Source organism: Sylvia atricapilla, chromosome 4, assembly GCF_009819655.1.
Source record: "Sylvia atricapilla isolate bSylAtr1 chromosome 4, bSylAtr1.pri, whole genome shotgun sequence".
In the NCBI taxonomy this organism is placed as follows: Eukaryota; Metazoa; Chordata; class Aves; order Passeriformes; family Sylviidae; genus Sylvia; species Sylvia atricapilla.
The window spans coordinates 31,955,626-31,980,143 of NC_089143.1; the positions used below are offsets into that span (position 1 = coordinate 31,955,626).

General features: G+C 53.8%; 1 protein-coding gene across 4 annotated transcripts; it reads right to left on the minus strand.

The window, feature by feature from the left end:
• Nucleotides 1-3,745: 3,745 nt before the first annotated feature.
• On the minus strand, nt 3,746-24,069 carry VAX2 (ventral anterior homeobox 2). 4 transcript variants are annotated; one of them, XM_066316813.1, is made up of 4 exons: nt 24,006-24,069; nt 23,320-23,592; nt 17,692-17,879; nt 3,746-4,282 (listed from the first exon to the last, which is right to left on the minus strand). In XM_066316813.1, the coding sequence occupies exons 2-4, from the start codon at nt 23,588-23,590 to the stop codon at nt 3,806-3,808; spliced, it is 936 nt and encodes a 311-aa protein (XP_066172910.1). In that variant the 5' UTR covers nt 23,591-23,592; nt 24,006-24,069; the 3' UTR covers nt 3,746-3,805. The 4 variants fall into 4 exon arrangements, with proteins under 4 accessions (XP_066172910.1, XP_066172911.1, XP_066172909.1 ...); XM_066316814.1 differs by lacking the exon at nt 24,006-24,069 and adding an exon at nt 23,755-23,788; XM_066316812.1 differs by lacking the exon at nt 24,006-24,069 and having other exon boundaries at nt 17,753-17,879; nt 23,320-23,648.
• Nucleotides 24,070-24,518: the final 449 nt, after the last annotated feature.

The following is a 24,518-nucleotide window of genomic DNA, read 5'->3' on the forward strand; positions in this document are numbered from 1 at the left end:
GAAATGGCTTAGGGATAAGGAATAGCGATGGGAATGGGAATTGGAACGGGATAAAGGGTATGAGATAGGGATAAGGGATAGGGATGGGAATATAGATAGAGAAAGGGAGAGGGAGGGAGGGATAGGAATAAAGAAAAGGGATAAGGGATATGAGATAAAGAAAGGGATAGGGATAAGTGAGAGAGATGGGAATAGGGAATGGGATAAGGGAGAGGGATAAAGGATGGGGATAAGGGTTAGGAGATAAGGAAAGGGATAGGGATGGGACTATGGAGAGGGATAAGGGATAGAGGTGGGGAATGGGAATGGGATAAAGGACAAGAATAAGGGGTAGGAGATAAGGAAAAGCATAGAGATAAGAAATAGGGATGGGACTAGGGATAGGGATAAGGAATGTGAGATAAGGAGAGGGATAGGGATGGGAATATGGATAAGGAGAGGGATTGGGAATGGTATAGGGAATGGTATAGGGAATGGGATAAAGGGTATGAAATAAGGGAAGGGATCAGGACAGGGATAGGGAGAGGGATACGGAATAGGGAGAGGGAGAGGGATGGGAAATGGGATAAGGGGGGGACGGGAAATGGGAGAGGGATAAAAGACAGGGATAAGGGATAGGAGGTAAGGAAAGGGAAAGGGATAAGGGATAGGGAGGGGGAATGGGATAAGGATAGGCAGGGGGATGCGGAAGGGGAGAGAGGGATAAAGGGTAAGAGATAAGGAAAGGGATAGGGATAGGGATAGCGATAGGGATAGGGATAGCGATAGGGATAGGGATAGGGATAGGGATAGGGATAGGGATAGGGATAGGGATAGGGATAGGGATAGGGATAGCGATAGGGATAGGGATAGCGATAGGGATAGGGATAGGGATAGGAATAGGGATAGGGATAGCGATAGGGATAGCGATAGGGATAGCGATAGGGATAGCGATAGGGATAGCGATAGGGATAGGGATAGCGATAGGGATAGGGATAGCGATAGGGATAGGGATAGGGATAGGGATAGGGATAGGGATAGGGATAGGGATAGATAGGGAGAAGGAGAGGGAGTGGGAGTGGGATGGGGATAAGGGATAGAGATGAGGATAGGGATAGGGACAGAGGTAGGGATAGGGAGTAAGAATAGGAATAAGGGATAGGGAGAGGGATGGGGAATTGGATAAGGATAGGGAAGGGGACGGGGAATGGGAGAGGGATAAAAGACAGGGATGAGGGGTGGGAGGTAAGGAAAGGGATAGGGAAAAGGGATAGGGATAGGAAGAGGGAGAGGGATAGGGGATAGGGAATAAGAATAGGAATAAGGAATAAGGGATAACGACAGCGGGATAGCGATAAGAGATGGAGATGGGGGTAGGGATAAAGGACAAGGAAAAATGAATAGGGATAAGGAGTTGGGATAAGGAATAGGGAAAAGGGAGTGCACGGCTCGTCGAGGGCTCTGAGGACGGAGCAGAGCGGGCAACGTTGGCCTCAGAAATGTCACCCTGCGATGTCACCCCCGAGGCCGGTGACACCCGGAGCCGGGGCTGAGGGACCCCACAGGAAGCGGAGGAGGAGGCGGCGGCAGGACGCAGGAAGTGACTTTTATTAAGATTAGAAACCATTAAACCCCCCACTTTTTTCCTTATACGTTTTACATCCAGCTGTTGGTTTTCCAATCATCCCAAACCTGAGGAGCCCGTGGTACGGAGTGGGACAAACCGCGGGTGTCCCCACGCTGTCCCCACCCCACCCCCCAACCCCCCCACACCCCCGCGACAGAGAAAGAACCTTTGGGAAAGCTTTGAGTGGGATTTGGGGTTTTGGCGGGAGCAGCTTTTGGGGTCAAACGGGCAAAAGGAGCAAAGGTGGAAGGGAAAGAAGCAAAAGGAGGAAGCAGGAAAAGCCCAAGGATATTCCCACATCCCCAAACCCAACCTTGGGCTTTGTTTTCCCCGAAATGTCCCCAAATCCCCTCCAGCCACGCAGGGTTTGGGGGGGCGGGGTGGGTCTGGGAGGGTCAATTCTCCACGGGATTCTTCCCCCTGAGCCCAGGAATTTTTCCAGAATTTTCCAGGTTGGAAAATCCCCGGCTGGAGTCGGGCTGGGACGAGGAAAAAAAATAAAAAAAAAAATCCAAGTGAAGCCCGAGTGGGTTTGGGCAACAGAATTCCAGAGATGGGGACACGGGGACACTTCCCTTTCCTGGCTCCGCCTGGAGAGGTGGGATCGATAGAAGTTAAGGGAATTAACATAGTTTTAATTTAATCAACGTGAGTTAAGGGATGAGGGGACGAGTGGAGGAAAATCCTAAATATGGTTGGGGCAATTTCAAGCTAGTTTTGTGCCGGTGGCAGTGGCAGGATTGTCACCTGTCACCTGTCCCTGCCTCAGTTTCCCCGCCCTACCTCCTTAAAACGCTCCAAAAGGAGCTGAGCAATAAATAAGAATTCCCTAAATTTCCCCACCCTAAAAACGGGGGGATAAAAGCAAAATGACCAAAAACCCCACCAAAACAGAAAACCAAAAAAAACCCCCCTGCCGAACAAACAAACAAAAAACCAAACTGCAACAGTTTTTCATAAAATCATTTATTTTAAATATTTCCCTGCAAAATCCTGGGAATTCGCGGGCCCCGGGGTGTGGGTGTTAATTACCATGATTAATTAATGAACCAATCAACAGCAGCGGGTTTGGGGGGTGTGGGTGTGGGGAGGGGGCTCGGGGTGTCCCCCTGGTCGTGTCACGGTGTCCCCGAGGGAGGAGGGGACAGCGCGGGCAGAGGGGTGGCACTGAGGGGTGGTGGCACCCCAGGGTGTCGTGGCAAGGTGGTGACACCGCAGGACACCTGTACGAGGTGATGCCACCTCAGGGTGTCCCGCCGAGGTGACAACTCACACCACACCCCCAGCAGCTGCCGCTGTCCCCAAGGGCCACCTCCTACAAAGCCCCCCATGTCCCCAAGCCCACCCTCAGCCCCCCCGAGCCCCGCAGGGGGCCACTGTCACCCTCTGGGACCCCGGCAGCTCCGAGAAGGGACCGTGGTGACAAGAGGCAAGGTGACAGGTGACAAGGGGCGTGTAGCGGGGGCTGCAAGGCCAGTGTCAGGACGGGGTCACTGCTGTGTCACCCCAGAGTGGATTTGGGGGTGACAAAAGCCCCCCTGGGTGGCCCAGAGGGACAGATGTCACAACTGTCCCCAGCTGTCACCCAGCAGGGGTGAGGGACAGTGACCCACAGGCCCTGTGGGGTTTGCCGGGGCGGAACGACCCCAAAACGGGGCCTGGCGGCCCCAAAACAGGGCGAGGGGGTGTCTGGGGGTGTCCCCCCATCATGGGGACAACCGGCGGGCTTGGGGACATCACCGGAGCCCCCTCGGGTGACAAACATCCCACAGGAGCAGCGCCGGGACCCTGCCAGGTCACCGCGGTTACCTCAGCCAGGGGAAACTGAGGCACGGCGCTTTTCCCAGGACACGGCGGGGACAGAGCCCTGCGCCACCTCGCGCTGTCCCTTTTGTCCCCAACCCGTAAGAGACACCGCGGGGACAGCCGCCATCTCCCTGTCCCAACTCCCGGCCATACCCGGAGCGGAGATTTTGGGTGACACAGGACCCCTGGGAGTGTCACCATCTCAACCCTTGGTGACATCCAGGGAATTCCCGGGGAGAGGAGGGGACAATGTGCCCTTGGCGGTGGCACGGGGGAGGTGACACTTTTTTGACACTGGTTTTTTTTTTTGTTCGTTTGGGGTTTTTTTTGTTTGTTTGTTTGTTTGTTGCTTTTTGTTATTTCGGGGGGGGGAGCGGGTGAGGGCGATGAGTTTTAAGGGCTCGGCTTCTTGCCGGATATAGAATTGTCCTTCCTCTCCAGCCGCGTGTAAGGCTCGAACGCCGACGCGCCGGGCGCCTCGTGCAGGCCCCCCAAAAACGGCGCCCCAAAACACAGCGGCCTCCCCGGCAGCCGCGGCGACGACGAGGATGATGAGGACGATGAAGACGAAGAAGGGACGTGCAGGCTGAAAACCGCGGCGCCGCCTCCACCTCCCAACGCCGGGGATGAAGATCCCGGCGCTCCCAAAGCTCCGCCGTTCCCCGCCGGGTTTGGGATGGGATTGGAGGAGGTGACAGGGGACAGGAGGCTCGGAGGGGACAAGAGGCGACCTTGCTCCAGCAGCCGCAGGATGTTGCAGGTGGCGAAAGACTCGGAGGTGGAGGAGGAGGAGGAAGAGGAGCGTTTCTCAGAGTCTCTGCTCTGGTCTTTCTTCTGCTTCGTGCGGCGGTTCTGGAACCACACCTTGACCTGGGGAAGGGAAGGGGTGGGGGAGGACGGGGAGGGGTTTTTAGGGGGGATGGGGGGAGGACAGGAAGGCACGGACGGAAAGAGAAGAGAGAGGCGAGAGCCGGGAGGAGAGAGCGAGAGATACGAGAGAGAGAGAGAGAGATGTAAATTAAAATAAACCGGCCGAGCCAGATCCGCCCTCGCCGCCGCCGCCGCCGCTCCGGGCGCTGACCCCTCCGGGAAAAAAAAAAAAAAAATTCCCGCGGGGCTGGCAAGGAAAAAAAAGGGAAATTTCCTGCGAGGTTTTTCCAGGAAAAAAGGGGGAATTCCTGTGGGGATTTTCCAGGGGAAAAAAGGGAAATTTCCTGCGGGTGTGCAAGAAAAAGGGAGAATTCCTGCGGGGCTGGCAGGGAAAAAAGGGAGAATTCCTGCGGGGCAGCTTACAGGGAAAGGGAGAATTCCTGCGGGGCTTTTCCACGAAAAAAAGGGAGAATTCCCGCGGGGCCGGCAGGGAGAGGGGCCGGAGCCCGCGGGTGGGAGCCGCGGGAATGAGAACACAAAGGATGGGACTTGGGACGGGACCCCAGGAATGGGATCCCAGGGACCTCAGGCTCCTGTCCCCGGGATGGGACCCTCAGGATGGGACCCCCAGGATGGGATCTCGGGGACAGGAAGGAGCCCAGAGCTCACGGCTGAGCCCCCCCTCACCATGCTCGGCTCTCCCTGAGCTGGTTTTCCCTGGAATTCTGAGCTATGGGACAGACAGGATCCTCCTGAACCCCAAATCCGTGTCCCCGACTGCAAACCCTCCCCAGGCCGGGGCGCAGGGTGACGCGTGGAGGGGACAGGGTGGCTTCTGGTGGCCCTGGATTTCTGTGTGCAGCACCCAGCTGGGGCCACCCGCACCCCATCCTGCTCCTGGCTGAGGTCAGGAGGGGATCCAGGCCGAGCCCTGCACCCCAAAAACTGCCCCTGCCCCACCCCGGGGCCCCCAGCCCGCGGCTCCCGGCCCCCCACCCCCCTTCCCTCCCTCCCTGGCAGAGCAGAGGGGGCAGGAGAGGCAGAGAGAGAGACAGAGAGAGGGTGAGGGACGGACAGACGGACACGGAGGTGAGGGAAGGACACGGATGGGAAGACACTCGGGTTAGAGCGCGGCGGGGACCCCGAGGCGCGCCCCCGGCCGGTGCCGGTGTCACCGGCAGCTCGCTGGGGACAGGCCAGGCCCGCGGTGACACGGCCCCGGCACAAAGGAGTGACGGCGCGGAGATAATGGAGCGTGGGACACACCGGGGGACACCGCGGGGACACCGACACCGCGGGGACATCGCCTCCCGCCACCACCGGGGCTGCGCCTTCCCTCGGGGACATCCGCGACACCCGGCACGGGGACACCGGGGCGCTGGCTGCCACCAGGCACAGCCGGGTCTCCAGAGCTGATGTCCCCATCCCAGCGACCCCAGGGCTGATGTCCCCAGAGCTGTGTCCCCATGTCACTGACCCCATTGGTCACTTTGTGCTGACCACTGGGATGGTTTTTGTCCCCATCCCAGTGGCCCCAGGACTGTGTCCTCATCTCCATGACCCCACTGGTCGCTCCACACTGACCCCTGGGATGGTTTTGGGCGCAATCCCCTGTCCCCAGACATGGTGACCTGACACGGAATTGTCCCATCTCCTGCAGCCGAATCCTGGGAATTGCAGATCCCAAACCCACAGCAGTGGGGCCAAAGAGGACCCAGGCAATCCCAAACCCATCTAATTAGCGACACCTTAATGAAGATCCGGCAGGAATCCAACACTCCACCCCAAAAACGTGCCCTCAATCCCATAGGGTGATCCTAGTCGCAGATGCTGACACTCCACCCCAAAAATGTTCCTTCAGTCCCATAGGGTGAGCCCAGCCTAAGACCCTGACACTCCACCCTGAAAACATCCCCTCGATCCCATAGGGTGAGCCCAGCTAGATACCCTGACACTGCACCCCAAAAGCATCGCATCAATTCGATAGGGTCACCCCAGCCTAAGATCCCGACACTCCACCCTAAAAACGTCCCCTTGATCTCATAAGGTGGCCCAGGCCCAGCCTGGTGACATCTCAGCTCGGCAGGGTGGCCCTGGCTGAAGTTTGTCCCCAACCTGTCCCCAGTTAGCGCCTCCCCGTGTCCTTTTCATCCCCCATTATCCTCAATTTCCTGCCGGTGGACGCGGATCTGCTCCAGCCTTGACAGATCCGTGAGTAATTCCCTTCCAGCCTCATCCCATTCCATTCCCCTCCTTTTCCAACTCCTGCTCCTCCCACTCTGGATTCTTCCACAAATCCTGCTGGAATCTTCCCCCAAATCAGCTTTGGTGGGGTTTTCCTTCCTGAAAAAAGAATTCCTTCCCCATCCACATCCCTGGGACAACTGGTGGTGGCATTCCCAGTTTATCCTGGAGGAAATGAGAATATTCCCAGGGGGCATCACTCCAGCCTTCTGGAATATCATGTTTGGTGGGAAGGGGAGCGAGATGAAGGCCATCCTTTTCCAAGAAAATCCTAGTTCCCAGATTTTTTTGCTCCAGGGACAGCCAGGACACCCAGCTGGGAGGGGACGGGGACAAAGGGGAGGAATCCTGGGAATCTCTCATGGTTCTTGGTGGCTTTAAATCCCCAACCCCATATGTGACATTCCAGTGGGGTGGCACTTGGATGCAGGGAAGTGCCTCTGGAAGTGCCCATGGATTGGGGACACGGGAGGTGACACCTGCAAGGGACACTCTGGGGACAGGGAGGATGGAGCCACGTGGAGGAGCCACATGGAGCCAGTTTGGAAAAGCCCCTCCAGCTCTCCTGGAGCCCCTTCAGGGATTCTGAGGATTCCCTGGATTTTTCCCTTCTCCAGGGGAACATTCCCAGCTCTCCCATCATCCCTGACCTCATCCTCAACCTCATCTCCTCATTCCCAAACTTCCTAAACATCCCAAACTCTGGCTTTTCTGGGGGTGTGAATGATCCTTTTCAAGGATAACCCAGTCATGGATTGATGGATGGATTAATGGATCCATGGATGGATTGACGGATAGATTGATGGATTTACGGATTGATGGATTTATGGATGAATTCCCTGGAATTTTCCCTTCTCCAGGGGAACATTCCCAGCTCTCCCAACCAACCAAGAGAATGGGAATATGGGAAAAGGGAATCACAGTACAGAGACCCCAAATGGCTGGGAAAGGGTCCATGGGGAGCTACAAAATTGTTTAAAATCTTAAATAATGGGAAATTAAATATATCTAAAAATATATGTATATACATGCTATTCGATCATATATAAATACACAATTATATAGTATTATATAGTTATTATGACTACATATAGTTATATCTGTCTATAAATATAGCTATTCTTTTATATTATATTTATTTATGACTTTTTGTTTTCTATATTATGTTTAATCATATTTTTAAAATTATTTTTGTATACCAATATATATGAAATACACTATCATTCAGGTATTTTATTTTTTATAAATATAGTAATAGGTATTATTAATATACAAATATATAACCCGTCTTTAATACATAATACATAATTTACATATATTGTATATAATGTATTTATGTATATATATAAAAAATTTGTATATAATTGTATATATTGTATATAATTGTATTGTATACAATATATACATATATGTATACATATATATATTGTATTGTATATAATGCAATTACAATGTATTATATGTTCTATATGATATTTTATATTATGTATTTTTTGATTATATATTTATATATTGTGGTATTGATATAGAGGTTTTCCCTTTTTTATTTTATTATTTTAATTTTTAAATTATTTTACTAATTTTTTCTTTTATTATAATTTCTATTATTTTATTATTTTAGTATATCTTTATTATTTTATTATGTAAGTATTTTTTATGTTAATTTTTAAACTGAATTTTTTAAAAGTTAATTTAACTTAGTTATTTCATTCTCTTGTCTTCAATTGAATCTTTAGACTTCTCTTCTACTTTATTTTATTTTGTTCTCTCCTACTCTATTTTATTTTGCTTTATTCTATTGTATTTTATTTTCCATCTTTTATTACATTCTATTCCTTTACCCTGAGCCAATTTGCTTTCAATTTTTATTATTTTTATTGCATACTGTATATAGTATATTCCATATTTCATATTTGACATTTCATCTTTTATAGTTTATATTTTTATTAAATATTTTTAATTTTATTGTACAATACTTTGTATTTACATTTGTGTTTTATATTTTCTTGTGTATTTTATTTTATAACATATTTTCATTCCATTTAATTTAATTTAATTTAATTTAATTTAATTTCATTTCATTTCATTTCATTTCATTTCATTTCATTTCATTTTTATTTCTCACTCCGTATTCTACCACCAAACGAGTCCCCGGGATCCCCCTGGAATTCTCCTCCTGCGGATCCTTTCCCAAAGGATTCATCTATTCCTTTGACTCCAGGAATGCAGGAAGGCCTTCCCTGCTCCCTGGCACCTGTAATGTCATCCCAAATGTCACCGCGCTCGGAATGTGCTCCGGGGAGTTCAGATCCACATCCGAACTGATAGACAAAAAAACAATAGGGGAATAATTCACCGAGATTTTTATCATTAAGGATTTACAAATCTGAGAGGTCGGATGCACTTCCCAACCTTGGGATCACCCCGATCCCAGTGCATGAAGATGGGAATAAAAAAAAAAAAAGGGAATAATTCACCGAGATTTTTATCGTTAAGGATTTACAAATCCGAGGGGCCCAATGCGCTTCCTGATCTGGAGCCTTGGGATGGGGTCACATTTCCCGCATCATCCCAATTCCCTGATCCCAGGCGGGGAAGCAGCGCATGAAGATGGGAAATAAAATAAATGGGATCACAGCGTTATCTGGAGCCCATGGAATTACCCGGAGCTCACGACATCGGCTCCATCCCAGTTTTCCACGGCTGTGGCATCTGGATGGATCCCACAAGGCGTTGGATCCCTGGAATCCTGTGCCGTGACCTCGGAGTGCACTGTATCCCGGGATTCCTTCTCTGGAGATGCAGGGCTGCTGTTCCCATCCCTCCCCTTCCCTAAATACCTCGGAAACACAGAGGGAGTTATTCCCAAGAAGGGAATCCCAATGGAAAGCCCTTATCTGGGAAGGCAAAGGGTGGGAGCTCATGGATCTGGATATTTGTGCAGTTTTTTGGCCGAGTAACTACCCATCCATCCATCTAATCATCCCTCCATCCATCATCCATCCATCCATTGCGGCATTCCAAAGCACCGCACGGACGGCACCAGGATGTGCCCTCCCCTCATTACGTCTCCTGTTTTCCATCCTCAGTTGGAAATGCTGCTTCCAGTTGCATTAGGAATCGCTTTCCAGCCATCCTGGTGGGATCCCAAACCCCCATCCCTTCCTGCCCAGATCCCAGGAATATCAACACCACACTCCAGCACTCCCACATTCCCAAAAAAACATCAGAGCTCCTCATTCTCCCTGCGTTTATCTGCCCAATGGGAATCTTTATCCAGCTCCATGAATCCGGGGCTGGGGCCATGTTTTGGGATTTTTAAGTGTTTATTTTTGGGCAGCCCTGCCCTGGCCCTGACCCCACCCATCCATCCATCCATGCATCCATCCATCCATGCATCCATCCATCCATCCATCCATCCATCTGTCCATCCATCCTGACATCCCAAATCACTGCAGGGATGGCACCGGAAGCTTCCTCCTCTCCTTATGGCTCCCGTTTTCCATCGTCATCTGCTGCTTCCCATCGCGTTGGGGCCAAGCCGTGATGGGAATCGCTCCTCCCTGAGACCCCAAACCCCCATCCGCACCCAGTCAGATCCCAGGAATAATAACCCCACACACACTCCGGCACTCCCGCATTCCCAAAAAAACACTAGAGCGTGTTCTCCTGGTGTTTATCCAGTGAACGGACAATTCCCACCCCGCTCCGCCGCTCCAGGGCCGTGTTTGGGGTTTTTAGCTGTGTTTGTTTTGGGCAGCCCTGCCCCGGCGTTGACCCCGGCGCCGTCACGCGCTCCTGGCACACGTGTGGCCCCCAGCTCTGCCATCCCGTGCTATTCCTGGCTGCCGAGCGGGAATTGGCCAGGATTAGCTCCCGACCGCTGGCGGCTGACGCCCATTGGGAGCCGGCATCATCACCTTCCTCCTCCTCCTTTTCCTCCATTTCCTCACTTCCCTCCTTTTTCTCCTCTCTCCCGGCCAACTGGGGCTCAGATCCTGGATCCCGGCGTTGTGTAAATCCATCAGGATCGCTGCCCGAACCCACAGCTCTGCGACCTTTCCGCCTCTCCCCATGCCGAGCACGGACGGATTCATCCCTCAGCGGCCATTCCAGCACATCCCGCTGCGCCAACCATTCCAAACCCTCCTCCACGGCCTTTGGGAGTGCATTTCCAGCCATTTCCAGCCATTTCCAGCCACCAGCGTGGTGGGAATCGTCCCTGACCCTCATCTGGGAGCCCCTTTCCCGCCACCGATGCAAAATTCCAAGCCTGTGTTTGGCTCCTGCTCCAAAATTCTGGATATTCCCGGTTTTGAGGCCAGGGAACCTCACGAGTGTTCCTTTGGAAACGAAAAATTCAGAGATGATGGTGAAGCTGGAGGGGAATTCTCCTGTTTTTGGAGTTTTGGGAAGTGCTGGGATGGGTGGGGACATCCTCTATGAAATCCCGAGGGTTTAGATGGGACCCGTGGGTGGGAATTCTGGCCCAGCATCGGGATCAGCTCCAAAACTCATAAAAACCATCACCAAACCTAAATCCCATCATCTTTTTCAGGAAAATATTTAAATTAAATCCATTTGGGGGATGCTGGGATTGCTCTGGGAATCAAATCCAGTTCGGCTTCATTTGGAATCAAAATTTTCCATCAGAAGTTCTGAAATCCTGGGATTTAATTTTTGTTTTTTGGGGGGTTGGGGGGGTGGGGCATAGTTTGTAAATATTTACTGATAAAAATCTTGGTGAATTATTCCCGTTTTTTTCCCCCCATCAATCATTTAACTCCATACTTGGAGAATTCCAGCAGCACCTGGATATATTGGGACCCCAAATATCCAACTCATCTATCCCACAACGGACCCCAACTTTCCCACTCCCCTTTTTAGGAACGCTCCCTAAAAACCCTGAATTTATCCTCCCTGCCAGCCCAGGTCCCTGGCTGGGTTTTTGGGATCACAATGCCAGAATTTGGGAGTCTCCAGGGCTGTGCCACCGTGCTGTCCCCGCTTAGGCCCGGCCTCATTGTCCCCCCCAGGAAGAGCTGGGATTAGCGGGACCACGTGAGCTGGGTTGGTCCAGAAACGTGCTCTGACGCAGGGATGTGGGAATGGGATCCAGCACCTGCTGGAGGTGCCCAAATCCCCAAAATCTCCAGTGGGCACCAGGATTTAGGATCCCCTCTTCATTCCGGGTGCATTCAGCATCTGAGTATGACCTGATCCTGTTAAATGTGGGATCCTTCAGGATGAGGTCCCCCGTTCCCACTTATTCCCAAGGATTTTGCAGCTGTGGGATCTCAGATCCTCTGGAATTGCCCAGATCCTTCCTGGACGTGAGTCAGGGAAGTGCTCCAGGAAAAGAGGGTGGGAGAGTACATCCCATCCCAAAAAAGCTCCGGCAGAAGGGATGGAAGGAGGGATGGATGGAGACCCCTCAGGAAAGAATTCAGAATTCCCAACTGGTTTGGGTTGGGAAGGAACTTAGAGCATTTTTTCCAAGAGTAGAGACATTCTCATTAGCCCAGGTGGATCCGACCTGGCCTTGGGCATTCCCAGGGATCCAGGGGCAGCCCCAGCAAATCTGGGAATTTCAGCCCAGCCCCTCCCCACCCTCCCAGCCACGAATGCCTTCCTGAGATCCCCACCCTGCCCTTTGGATGGTCCAAAATCCACATTGGGTGGATCCCGTCACTTCCACTGTGTCCCAATCCAGAGGGAAAAGGGAATCACGGGGGGTTTGGGGCTTCCAGCTCTCCCCAACATCATCTTTCTGGATTTTTGTTTTTGGGGTTTTTTTTCCCCAGGAGAGGAAAACCCGTGGCAGCCCCAGCCCCTATCCTCACTAACGAGCCAAGGTGATTATTTTTTAATGGCCTCCTCTTAATTGCTGGGCTATAAATAGACCTTCCCATCCTGTCCCAGATGTTTTGCTCCATGTTGGGAATCCCGGGATGCTCCAGGGAGTGTGGGGTCACCAACATTGATGGAGTTGTAGGGTGGCCCAGGAGCTGTCCCCAAGAAGGTCCAGATGGACCCTGTGGGGACATCAGGAAAATCCTATGGATTTGCCAGCAGCCAGAAATTGTGGAATTATGGGATGATTTAGAATGGAAAAACCCTTGGAGGCTCCTGGATCCAGCATTGCCAAGGTCCCCAAGTGCCACATCCACCAAGGCCACCACCGTGTCCCCAAAGTGCCACATCCACCAAGGCCACCACCGTGTCCCCAAAGTGCCACATCCACAAGGCTGGTTAATCCCTCCAGGAATGGGGATCCACCCCTGCCCTGGGCAGTTGGAAAACCTTTTCCATGTAGGAATTTTCCCAAAAAAATTCCAACCTAAACCTTCCTTGGCACAACTTGGGACTTGTCCCAAGTGTCACCTCCCTGTGCTGGCCCTAAAAAGGGCAGAAAAAGACCGAGGTCACCTGAACCTGAGCCTGGCATGGAACTCCTGACCCTGAGAGCAGATCTCATCCCAATCCCAAATCTATCCAATTCCATAGAGGTTTGTGGGAATTCTGCCCCCTCCTCTGTCCCCTGAGGATCCTTCTGCTTTCTCTGCCTGGGATTTTCCATCCCATAATGACACTGGGAAGGGGCACTTTTCCCAATCAGGGTTCCCGAGGGTTTTCCCCGAAAAAATTTCCATGGATTTGAGCTGCCCTCAGGATTTGGGATGGGTTTGGGATACCCCCGCCGCTCATCCCAAAGACCTCTGAGCTCTCCATGGAAATTTTCCCCGATGGAAACATTCCCCAGGTTAATTAAACTCCTCAAAACCTATTTGTACCCGAGGATTAATTAGGAAAAACACTGAGGGAGACAGAGTGGGGGACGTGGATCCCAGGAGGGAAGAGGAATTCCATGGATGGGTGGAAGGAGCAGGAGTGGCTCCAAAATTCTCTCCTGGCTGATCCCTCTCTCCTCTGGATGATCCCTATTCTCTCCGCATGATCCCACCCTCACTGCTGGGTGATTCCCATTTCTCCTGGGTGATCCCTGCTCTCCCCCCTGGATGGGATCATTCCTGGGTGATTCCCATAATTTCTGGGTGATCCCACACTCACTGCTGGGTGATTCCCATCTTTCCTGGGCGATTCTCATGTTCCCTGGATGATTTTCCTTCTGTTCCCTGTTTTCTTTTTCCCCCTCAATTTCCAGCAGAATTTCTGCAAGATCCCAGCCCAGTTCTCTAAATCCCTTTTTCCCCCACTTTTTTTCCCCTTTCCCCAGCAAGATTTCTGCAAGATCCCAATCTGAGCTCCAAAAATCTCTTTTCCCCCCAATTTCCACCAGGGTTTTTGCAAGATTCCAGCCCAGCTCCCTAAATCTTCATTTTTTTCCCCTATTTCCAGCAGGATTTCTGCTAAATCCCAGCCTGACTCCCCAGATCTTATTTTTTTTCTTATTTTTTTCCCTGTATCCAGCAGGATTTTTGCAAGATCCCAGCCCGGGCTCCCGGGAATGTTAGGCTGCAGCATTCCAGCTGCGATCACACCGTGTCTCTTCCCATCTCGTCACATTTCCCTCCTCGCCGGGATGAATCATCCTTCCCCCCCTCCCCTCTTCCCAAACATCCACAGGCACAAAAAAAAAAAAAAAAAAAAAAAAAAAAAAAAAAAAAAAAAAGAATAAACGATTCCAGCCCTGGTGGCTCCTTTTCCCTTCAGAGTTCCCAGGAAATCCACAGGGAAAAGTCAGGAGATGTTTTTGGAATCAAAACCTAGCCCAGGGAGGGGTTGGAGAAAAAATCAAACTGTACCTTGTCTCCCACCCCCCCCCAAAAAAAAAAAAAAAAAGAAAAAAAAAAAAAAAAGTCAGGAAGATGCTGCTGATCGGGATCTACGACTAAAATTCCCTAAATTCTGGGAGCTGCTCCTAAATTCTGGGAATGAATGGCCCCAAAATCCTGAGATCGCTGCAAAAGTTTGGATTTATCCCAGTTTGCGTGAGGCTGACAGTGACTTTTCCCTCTCCAGGTCACATCCAGGTAGGATCAGCACCTTCCAAACCCAAAAAAGGGCTTGGAACGCTCGGTTCAAAGCTCTCGGAATTCCTGAGGAAAACATTCTCAGGCTGTTAAAAAATATAGGAATAAGGAAAAAGGCAATGCCTGAGTGTGAAACCACCCCGCATCCTGAGGAGGAATTTTGGGAATTCCGGGGGGAAATCAGGGAGCCGGGAAGGTTTTGGGAACTGGGAATTGGCTGCGGGGAAGGAAAAATAAAAAATCGGTGTGAAAAGGCGGGAAAGGAATTTAAGGAGACAGGGAATGAAGGAGGGAAAGGGGGAGAAGCGATAGTGGGGGTGGGGGGGGTGGGGAATTTTCTCACCCAGGGATGGATGAAGGGCAGCAGGGAGGAGGGAAAAAACGGGAATTTCGTCCCTAAGGAAAAGGCTGTGACCGCCCGAGCCTGGCGCCCTTCTGGGCACCTTCCTCTGTGCCCGAGGGGGACAAAGATGGTCCTGAGTGGCCAAGGAGAGAATCCTCGGAAAACGGATCCTGGGAAATGGGATTTGGGAAAAGGGGGTTTGGGAAAGTGGGATTTGGGAAGGGGGAATTGGGAAAAGGGATTTGGGAAGGGGTTTGGGAAGGGGAATTTAGGAAGAGGGATTTGGAAGGGGAGATTTGGGATCCTGGGAAATGGGATTTGGGAAGGGAGATTTGGGAAGAGAGGCTTGGGAAGGGGGATTGGGGAAGAGGGATTGGGGAAGAGGGATTTGGGAAGGGGGATTTAGGAAGAGGGATTTGGAAAGTGGGATTTGGGAAGTGAGACTGGGGAAGAGGGGTCCAGGGAAGGCAGATTCTGTGAAATGGGATTTGGGAAGGAGAATTTGGGAAGGGGGATTCTGGAAAGGGGGATTTGGAAGGGGGATCTTGGGAAGTGGAATTTGGGAAATGGAATTTGGGAAGGGGAATTTGGGAAAAGGAATTTGAGAAGGGAGATTTGGGAAGTGGGATTTGGGAAGAGGGATCTCCTGCCAGGGACACACAGCCTGTCCCCTTTCATGGCACTGCCAACCCTGCCCCTGTCACTCCCGGCTCTCTGGAGGTGACACCGGCATGGCAGGAAGAGGAATCCTGGCAAAAAGGGAATTTCTGGACAGCTCCCAGCATCCCTGGAGTCCTCAGCTCCTGTTTTGCATGGTTCCTCACGGATCTGTGGAGGTAACAGTGGGACAGTGGGAAAAGGGACCCTGAACTGGCTGCCAGTGCCAGGGGACAAAGCTGTCCCCACAGAGTGACACGGCCAAGTCACCTGGGACTGTCCCAGCTCTGTGAAGGTGGCACTGGGACAGAGAAATCCCAGGAAGAAGAATCCCAGGAAAAGGGACACTGGGAAGAGGGGCATTGGAAAAGGGACCCCTCACCAGGGGGACAAAGCTGTCACACAGCCAAGACCACCCGTGACCCTCCTGGCACCATGGAGGGGACACTGGGACTTTGGGAAGAGACATCCCAGGAAGAGGAACCCCAGGAAGAGCGACCTCAGGAAGAAGGACACTGCAAAAAGGGAACCTCTCACCATAGGGACAAAGCTGTTCCTGCAGTGTGACATGGCCAAGCCCACCTGGGACTACCCCAGCTCCATGGGGATGACACTGGGACCCTGGGAAGGGAAATCCCAGGAAGAGGAGATTTCAAGGAGAGGGATTCCAAGAAGAGAGACCCATCAGTGGCTGCCTGCATTGGGGACAAAACTGTCCCCACAGTGTGACACAGCCAAGCCCACTCGTGTCACTCCCAGCTCTGTGGAGGTAACAGTGGAACCTTGGGAAGAGAAATCCTGGGAAGAAGAACCCCAGGAAGAGAAATCCCAGGAAGAGGAACTCCAGGAAGAGGGACCTCAGGAAGAAGGACACTGGGAAAAGGGAACTTTTCACCAGGGGGACAAAGCTGCTCCCACACAGTGACACGGCAAAGGCCATCCATGTTCCTCCTGGCACCATGGAGGTGACACTGGGACCTCAGGAATAGGGACCCCCAAGGCCACTTTTCTCCCGACCATGGCACAGCCCAATCCCACCACCAAATCCTCCTCCTCACCAAAATCCTACTATTCCACCACCAAAAAAATTTCCAGAACGCAGATTTCCCCTCACGCAGCAGCAGGATCCCCCCCAAATCCCACCCCTCGGAGCCAGGGCCATGGCCGGGATGGGTTTGTTCCATAAAAAGGGTAGGGAAAACTGGAATTTTTTTCCTGTGGGAATCAAGAGAGGCTATGCCAGACAAGGCAGAGAAGGGATGGATGGGGCAAAATATTAGTAATTAAAATATATTATTATTATTATTGTTATTATTATTATTATTATTATTGTTATTACTATTATTATGACTATTATTACTATTGCTATCATTATTATTGTATAAATACCAATAATAATATTATTTCATTAATGATTATCACTATTTAATGACAAATTTCCAAGACAAAACCATCACAACCTCATCAGAGACACCAATCCCGGAGCTCACCCCATCCATTCTCCTGGATCTCCCAGCAGAGGAAAACCAGGAAAATCCCTTCCCATCATCCATGAACAGTGACAGAAAACCAGGAAAATCCCTTCCCATCATCCATGAACAGTGACAGAAAACCAGGAAAATCCCTTCCCATCATCCATGAACAGTGATAGAAAACCAGGAAAATCCCTTCCCGTCATCCATGGACGGCGATGCAGAAGAGATCTAAAGCATTCCATTGGCAATACCTCTGGGATTGGGGTGCAGAAAAATTGGGAGCAGCTCCCACACATCCCCACTTCCCCACTGTGTCCCACCTCGGATCACCACTGTCACCTCCAGCTCCTTCGTCTTCCCGCTTTTTCACAGGATCATGGAATGAGTTGGGTTGGAAACAACCAGAACTCATCCAGGGCTACCTTCCCCTATCCCAGACTGCCCCAAACCCCATCCAACCTCACCTTGACCCTTTGGCGGACATTTGAGTGGACACCACCAGCTGGAGGAGGTCCCCAAAGACCCCTCAGCATTGTCCCCAATCTCCTTCCAACCATTCCAAGGACAGGATGGAGGAAAAAAAACCCAAACCATCCCAGAGAATGCCGCATGCGCAACCGAGGGCTCGGGGACACGGCCACCCCACGTCCCCAAGCCACCACTGCCATGTCCCCAAAGCCACCCGCGGGGTCTCACCTGTGTCTCGGAGAGGTTGAGCTGCCGGGCTAACTCCGTCCTTTCCCGGCCCACCACGTACTGGCAGCGCTGGAATTCCAGCTCCAGGCGGTAGAGCTGCTCCGCCGTGAAGGACGTCCGTGTCCGCTTGGGCCTGTCCAGGTCCAGCCCTTTGGGCAGCACGATCTCCCGGATCGTCCCTTTGGCATCTGCACCGGGAAAAACAGGAAAAAAACCCACAAAAAACTTTGAAGGGATCGTTCCAAAAATAAAAAAAAAAGATTTTTTTTGGAGGGAGGAAATGGGAACTAAATGGAATTTAAGAGTGGTTGGGTGTGGGGCATCCATGGAACTCCCACAAGCTTGAAGCTTAGCAAAATAATTCTAATAATGGCATTTAAATATAATAATAATTATAGTAATAGTAGTAATAGTAGTAGTAGTAGTAATAATAATTATAATAGTAGTAGTAGTAATAGTAACAACAATAATAATAATAGTAGTAGTAATAACAGTAATAACAGAAATAATAATAATAATAATAATAATAATAATAATAATAGTAGTAATTGTGGCTTGGTTCTTCCCTCTGGCCCCAAATGCTGGAGAATTTATAAATATAAATTTACACGAAGACAAATTTAAATTTAAATTTAAATTTAAATTTATAAAGGAGACAAATCTCCAGAATTAGGGTGGGTTTTTTAAAAGACATAAATAGGAGCCATGAAATTTTTAGGGAAAAAGAGTGTTTCATCCTGGAAATGATAGTTTCCAAATAATTTGGAAAGCCAGGAGCAAAAAGGAGATTTGTGCCAAGGAAAAATTTGAATTAAGCATTTTTTTTCTCTGTAATTTTATAGAATTTTTTTTTATTATTATTTCTGTCCTTCCTTGGGAATACTAGGAAAAAAATTCACCTCTGTGGCAATTCCCATCTCTCCAAAATTATCCTCACTGAAAGAAATATTTCCTTGGAAAGCTCAGCTCCCATTTTGGGGTAGTTTCCTATTAAAGGACAAGTTTGGGAAGCACTTTCAAAAGGGATTTTATGAAGTTGGGAATATCTAGGGAAAAAAAGAGCCTGAATTTGGTTTGGGTACATCTCAGCCAAGTGGCCACTCCGGAGGAGCCTCCGTGGCTTTGCTTCCCACTGGGAAAGGACAAACTCCATTTCCATTAAAAAAAAAAAAAAAAAAAAAAAAAAAAAAAAAAGGGAATTCTCTCCTTCTATCCCAGCTCCCAGGATATAAAATGAGCCTCGGGAATCACCCCCTGGGATCTTCCCAAATCCTGACTCGGTTTGGGTGAGGTCTCCCTGCTGCGCTTTTTCAGAGGGTTAAAATCCAGCCAGGAAGGTGCTCCAAGCCCCAAGCCCTGATTTTGGGATGCTGGATCCCAATTCCAGAGGGATTCTGGATCCCAAATCTGGAGGGATCCCGGTTGGAGGTCCGTGGCTCTCTGTCCAACCGGCTGAGTCAGGCATGAAGGGATGAGAAAATTCCTGGGGTAGGAAGGAGGAAAAGAGCGAGGAGAAGCTGGGAACGGGGTGTTTTGGATGGGGTGGGGATGGCAGAGATGGGAATGGTGGCACTGGAATGGAAATGATGGCACTGGGATAGGATTGGTGACGCTGAGATGGGAATGGCGGAGCTGGGATGAGAATGATGGCACTGGGATGGGAATGGTGGCACTGGGATGGCAATGGCGACACTGGGATGGGAATAGTGGCACCGGAATGGGAATGGTGACAGTGGGATTGGAATGGGAATGGTGGCACTGGGATTGGAATAGTGGCACTGGGATTGGAATTGAGACATAAATTTGAAAAATCCCAGCTGCTCCTTTACAGTAGATTTAAGAACACATACTGCATGTTAGAATGTATTCCAAGTGCTACTTCGGACTACACTGATTCCATTTTAGAAGATGTTCAGCGAACACCAAACGCTGTGCCTGTTACCCTTTTGCATATTTTTAAGCACCACGAGTATGGGGAACCTTCGGCGATGATCGGAAGGACTGGGCTAAACAGCAGGATAACAGGGCTAAGGGCACAGATAAAGAAAAGAGCACCGATCTAAGATGGTGGGCTCCCTTGAAAACATGCCGAGAGGGCCAAAGCACACACGGGAGAGAAATAAAAGCACTGGGATTGGAATGAGAGCAGGGATGGGAATGCTGGCACTGGGATTGGAATGGCTGTGCTGGGATCAGAATGGTGGCACCGGGATCAGAACGGCGGCACTGGGATCAGAATGGTGGCACCGGGATTGGAATAGTGGCACTGAGATTGGAATGGAGGCACTGAGATCGGAATGGTGGCACCAGGATAGGAATGGCAGCGCTGGGATCAGAATGGTGGCACTGGGATTGGAATGGCAGTGCTGGGATCAGAATGGTGGCACTGGGATTGGAATGGCGACACTGGGATCGGAATGGTGGCACTGGGATCGGAATGGCGGCACTGGGATCAGAATGGCGGCACTGGGATCGGAATGGTGGCGCTGGGATAGGAATGGCGGCGCTGGGATCGGAATGGTGGCACTGGGATCAGAATGGCGGCACTGGGATCGGAATGGTGGCACTGGGATCAGAATGGCGGCACTAGGATGGGATTGATGGCACCGCCATAGGCTCAGCAGAACTGGGACAAGGACAGAGGAGCCAGGATAAGGGCAGTGGATCCATCACCAAGATGGTGAGGATGGGAACCAAACACCGATTTGGGAAAGGGACCCCAATCCCAGAGCTGCTTTCCCACCATGGAGCCGCGGGACACAGCTGAGCCGCCATCCCAGAATGTGGCACCGGAGAAGTCCCGAGGTCTTGGGGACATCCAGGGTGGCAGAGAACCCACAGCCCAAACCCCACAGGCTGGCGCGGAGCTGCCGGGAAGGAAAGGGGTTGTAGGCGGATCAGCGGCTTTTCCGGCCGGATCAGCGCTGGGAACCATTTTGTGCGGGAAGAGCCGTGGCGGTGACGATGCCCAGGCCACGTCCGCACTCCCGTGCCCACATTCGTGCCCATGTCCGCGCCCACGCTGCAGCCCCAGCACAACAACAGCCGGGAACGCCGGGGCTGCCGGATCTGGGGCCGCAGCTGCGCCCTGGGCTCGGGCATTATTTATTGTTATCCCCCCCCACGGCAGCTGGAGCAGCTCCAGAGGGATGGCGGGGAAAAGGCCACGGCCGTGGTGCCAGCTCAGCACAGGGAACACCAAACCCCTCAGGGTCACAGCCCTGCTGGGCCTTCCCTAGTGGAGGTTTTGGGGTGCTCAGGCCATCCCCCCATTGCAGCCTTTGGAAATCCCTCCTGAAGGCATTTTCCCATTCTGGAGCCCCCCAGAATTCTCGGGTCCTACCAGGGCTGCCTGGGATTCTGGAGCCGTGGGCCTTGCTGGTGACACACCCTGCTCTTGGGGCAAGGGTACACCTGGTGGCTCTGGAGCCAGGACAGGGCTGAGGTTGAAATCCCCTAAAACAGCAGAGGACACCCAAATCCATGAGGACACCTTTTCCAGGCACAGGGACATGCCACCCTGGCACAGGGACTTGCCACGCTGGCACAAGGACATCTCACCCTGGCATAGGGACACCCCACGTGGGCCCAGGGACAGCCCCTGCCCACCTGGCTTCCTGCGCTGACACGTCTGTCACTGACACAACCTTTTGGGGTGCGCCACCCCCCCTGCCAGCCCCCAGGATGTCCCCTCCATGCCATGGGGTGGCCACGGTGGCACCAAACGCCACTGGGGTCCCTCCACGTGCTCTGCAGCCACCGGGCCCAGCGCAGTGCCAGCCCCGGGAGGTGACCGGGAGGAACGGGGGGAACATCCCGGAATGTCTACCCCGCTCCGTGGTGACAGCGGGACAGGCCCCGGGGCTGCCCAAGTCCTTCCTTGTCCCGTTTATCCCCGGGAGGTGACCGAGAGGCTCCGTCCCCGGTATCGCGGGACCGGCGAGAGGACCGAGACCCGGAGAGGACCCCGCCGATGTGAGGGAGTCACCAGGACCCCCCGAAAGCACCGCGGGCGAGCACCGGGGCTGCACCTGGGGCTGGCGGCAGCTCCGCGGCAGCTGCTCCTCACCGGGGCCAGGGCTACCGGGGCTACCGGGAGTACCGGAGCCCCTTTCCCGGGCCAAGCAGTGATGGCGAAACCCAAAATACATGAAAAAAAAATTCAAACCATAAAAATTAACATTTTAAGCTCCCGCTTGGCACAAAACCGAGCAGGAGGCTCTGCCCGGGCCCAGCCGCCGCTCGGTGCCGGCCCTGCCCGGCTGCGGTCGGGGCGGATGGGGATGGGCGGCTCGGTGTCCCCGAAGCCCCGGTGTCCCCGGCCACCTTCCCCCCGCTTCGTTCGCTTCTCAACCCCAGTGATTCGCGGCCTTTTTCTCCCCGCCACCATTTTGTCCGCACCGTTGGTGGCGGCTGCAGCAAGATGGTGAAACCAGGAGCTCCCGGTGAGGGTCTCCGGGGTCGGCGGGAGCCCGGACCCTGCCCCGGCCTCGGGCACCGACTCCCGCCCCTCTCCCGGTTCAAGCACCGTAGAGGCGGCCTCGGTTGGGCGGAAAGCGGCGGAGTAGAGGCCTGACCCCAGCCTGACCCCGGTGGCACCGGCTGCAACCCCGCTCGGAGAACCCCGGAGATACGGGGGACACCACGGGCGGGACCCCGGGGCTCGTTCCCCGAGCACCGCTCGGCCGCTGTCCGCGGTTCGGACTGGGACAGGCGGGTTGTCGGCGAAAGGCGCCTATCGCGACGAGCGGAGGCTGTCGGTGAGCGGCGGGGAGCTTTCCCCGGGATGCTCGAGCCTTGGGATAATGATGGAACCGGGAGCCGGTTCCGGTCCCCGTTGAGGAGGAGGTCACGGCCGCCGCTCCGGTGCCCGAGCGCTGCGCTGGGCACCGGGAGGCCTCGGCCCTGATCACCGAGCGGCCGCCGAGCTGCTCCGGGCTCCGGTAGCGGCGGAGGAGCGGCGGGAACGCGGAGCATCCCCGGGATCCCGGAGCGGCGGAGCGCTCGGGACCCTCCCGCCTGTCACAGCATCACCGGGGGCTCCCCAAACTTCTCGGGGTTCGCCACAAGCCAGAAGTGATCCCGGCCAAGTCCCGGGGACTGAGCGCGGGATGCGGGATGCGGGACGCGGGACGCGGCGGCTCCGCGGGAGTACGGGGAACCCCAGCCCGGGGACTGAGCCGGTGATATTATAAAATTAAAAAAAAAAAAAAAAAAATTAAAAAAAAAAAAAAAAAAAAAAAGAAACCCCCCCGCGCCCGCCGCCGCTCCGTGACGCTTTTCTCCTGCGACATCGCTCCCAACGCCGAGCTGATGCTGTCCCCCCTTCTCCCGCCGCCCGCGCCTTCCCCCGCGGGGCTCCGGCGGCTCCGTGACCCCGGGACCGTTCCCCTGGAAGCGGCTGGGCACGGCCCCGCTCCCAGCCCGCTGCTGCCGGGGGTAGTCGGGCTGGGGCAGTGGGGCCCGCTCCGTTCCCACACTCAGCGGGAAGCGGCGGGGCCGGGAGGCCGGAGAAACGCTCGGGATGCGCTGGAAGCAGTGCCGGGGATACCCCGTGCCCGGAGCGGGAACACCCGGCCGGGGGAAGCGGTGCCGGGGAAGGGAGAGCGGGGAATCGCGAGCTCGTACCTCGCACCAGGATGCGGCGGCAATAATCCGCCTCTCCGGTCCCCGACGGGCTCTCGGTGTCCGGGGCGCACGGTTTGGAAGAACCGGGGCTGACCGCCGACGTTCCCGGGATGTCCTTGAAGCCTCCGCCGGTCCCGCCGTTGCCTCCTCCGGCTCGCAGGGCACTCTCCAGCTCCGCCCGGGTTGGCAGCTTCTCCCGGGCCCGCCCGGTGGCCGCGGGCTCGGCCAACAGCACGGGGCTCCCGCCGGGCTCGGCCCCTCCATCGCTCATCCCTGCGGGCGCCGCGGCGGGATCAAACATCAGGGAAAGGCAGAGACGGGGAGAGGGAGAGAGGAGGCAAGGCTGGGCGGGGGGAGCCCCCCCTCACCCTCCGCAGACCCCTTCCCCTCCCCGCCCCTCCCCGGCCCCCCCACCCCCCCGGCGCCCCAGCTCACCCCCATGGCCGGGGACCGCCGGGGGTTTGTCGCCTGTCGCTTGTCGCCCTCTCCCATCCGGGGGGCCGGGATTTAAAGCGCACCCCCCTCCCCGCCCCGGGGAGGTACCGGGGGGTGTGGGGCGTCCCGAGAGGGTGCGAGGGTGAGGGGGGAAAAGGAGTTTGAAACTTTGACAGGCGGATGAGCCCCCCCCGTTCCGCCGCTCCCCCCGCTTCCCGCGCCCCCTCCCCAGCTCCGCGTCCCCCCGGCACCTCGCTCCGGGCAAACTTGAGGCGCTCCGGCCGCAGCCGCTGCCCTTCCATGGAGCGCCGGTGCCGCTGCGGGTCCCGCTGCCGGTGCCGGTTACCGGCGGGAGCGAGAGAGCGAGAGAGCGACCGGAGCTGCCTCCGGTGCTCTGGGCTCGCCCGCGCTCAGCTCGGGATTTCGCGTGCGGGAGAAATCAATACCGGGAGATTGGGGAGGGGAAGGGGGGGGAGGATGATGATTTTAGGGGGGTTGTGGGGAGGTGAGGAGGGGGGGCGGGAGGGGAATGGGAGGCCGAGGAGGGGAGGGAGCTGCGGAGGAAGCGGCCGGGGGTGGGACCGGAGAAGAAGAAGCCGGGTCCTTATTCCTCCGGCCCGGCCCTCCCCCGCCGCCGCCGCGCTCCGCTGCGCATCCCCGGAGCCGGCAGCGGGGGAACGTGAGAGGCCGAGCCCCCGCCGAGCCGGGGAGCGGCTCGGGGAGAGAGCCGGGGGAGAGGAAAGAGGCGATTTTAAATTAACGTG

What these genes read in the sequence shown, in the direction of transcription:
- VAX2 (XM_066316811.1), bottom strand. Translation starts at nt 23,620, where the DNA reads ATGTTTGATCCCGCCGCGGCGCCCGCAGGGATGAGCGATGGAGGGGCC. An exon ending in CCGCCGCATCCTGGTGCGAG is followed by an intron (nt 17,880 to 23,319) that starts GTACGAGCTCGC and finishes TTCCCGGTGCAG; the next exon opens with ATGCCAAAGGGACGATCCGG. An exon ending in TCAACCTCTCCGAGACACAG is followed by an intron (nt 4,283 to 17,691) that starts GTGAGACCCCGC and finishes TCCCTTCCCCAG; the next exon opens with GTCAAGGTGTGGTTCCAGAA.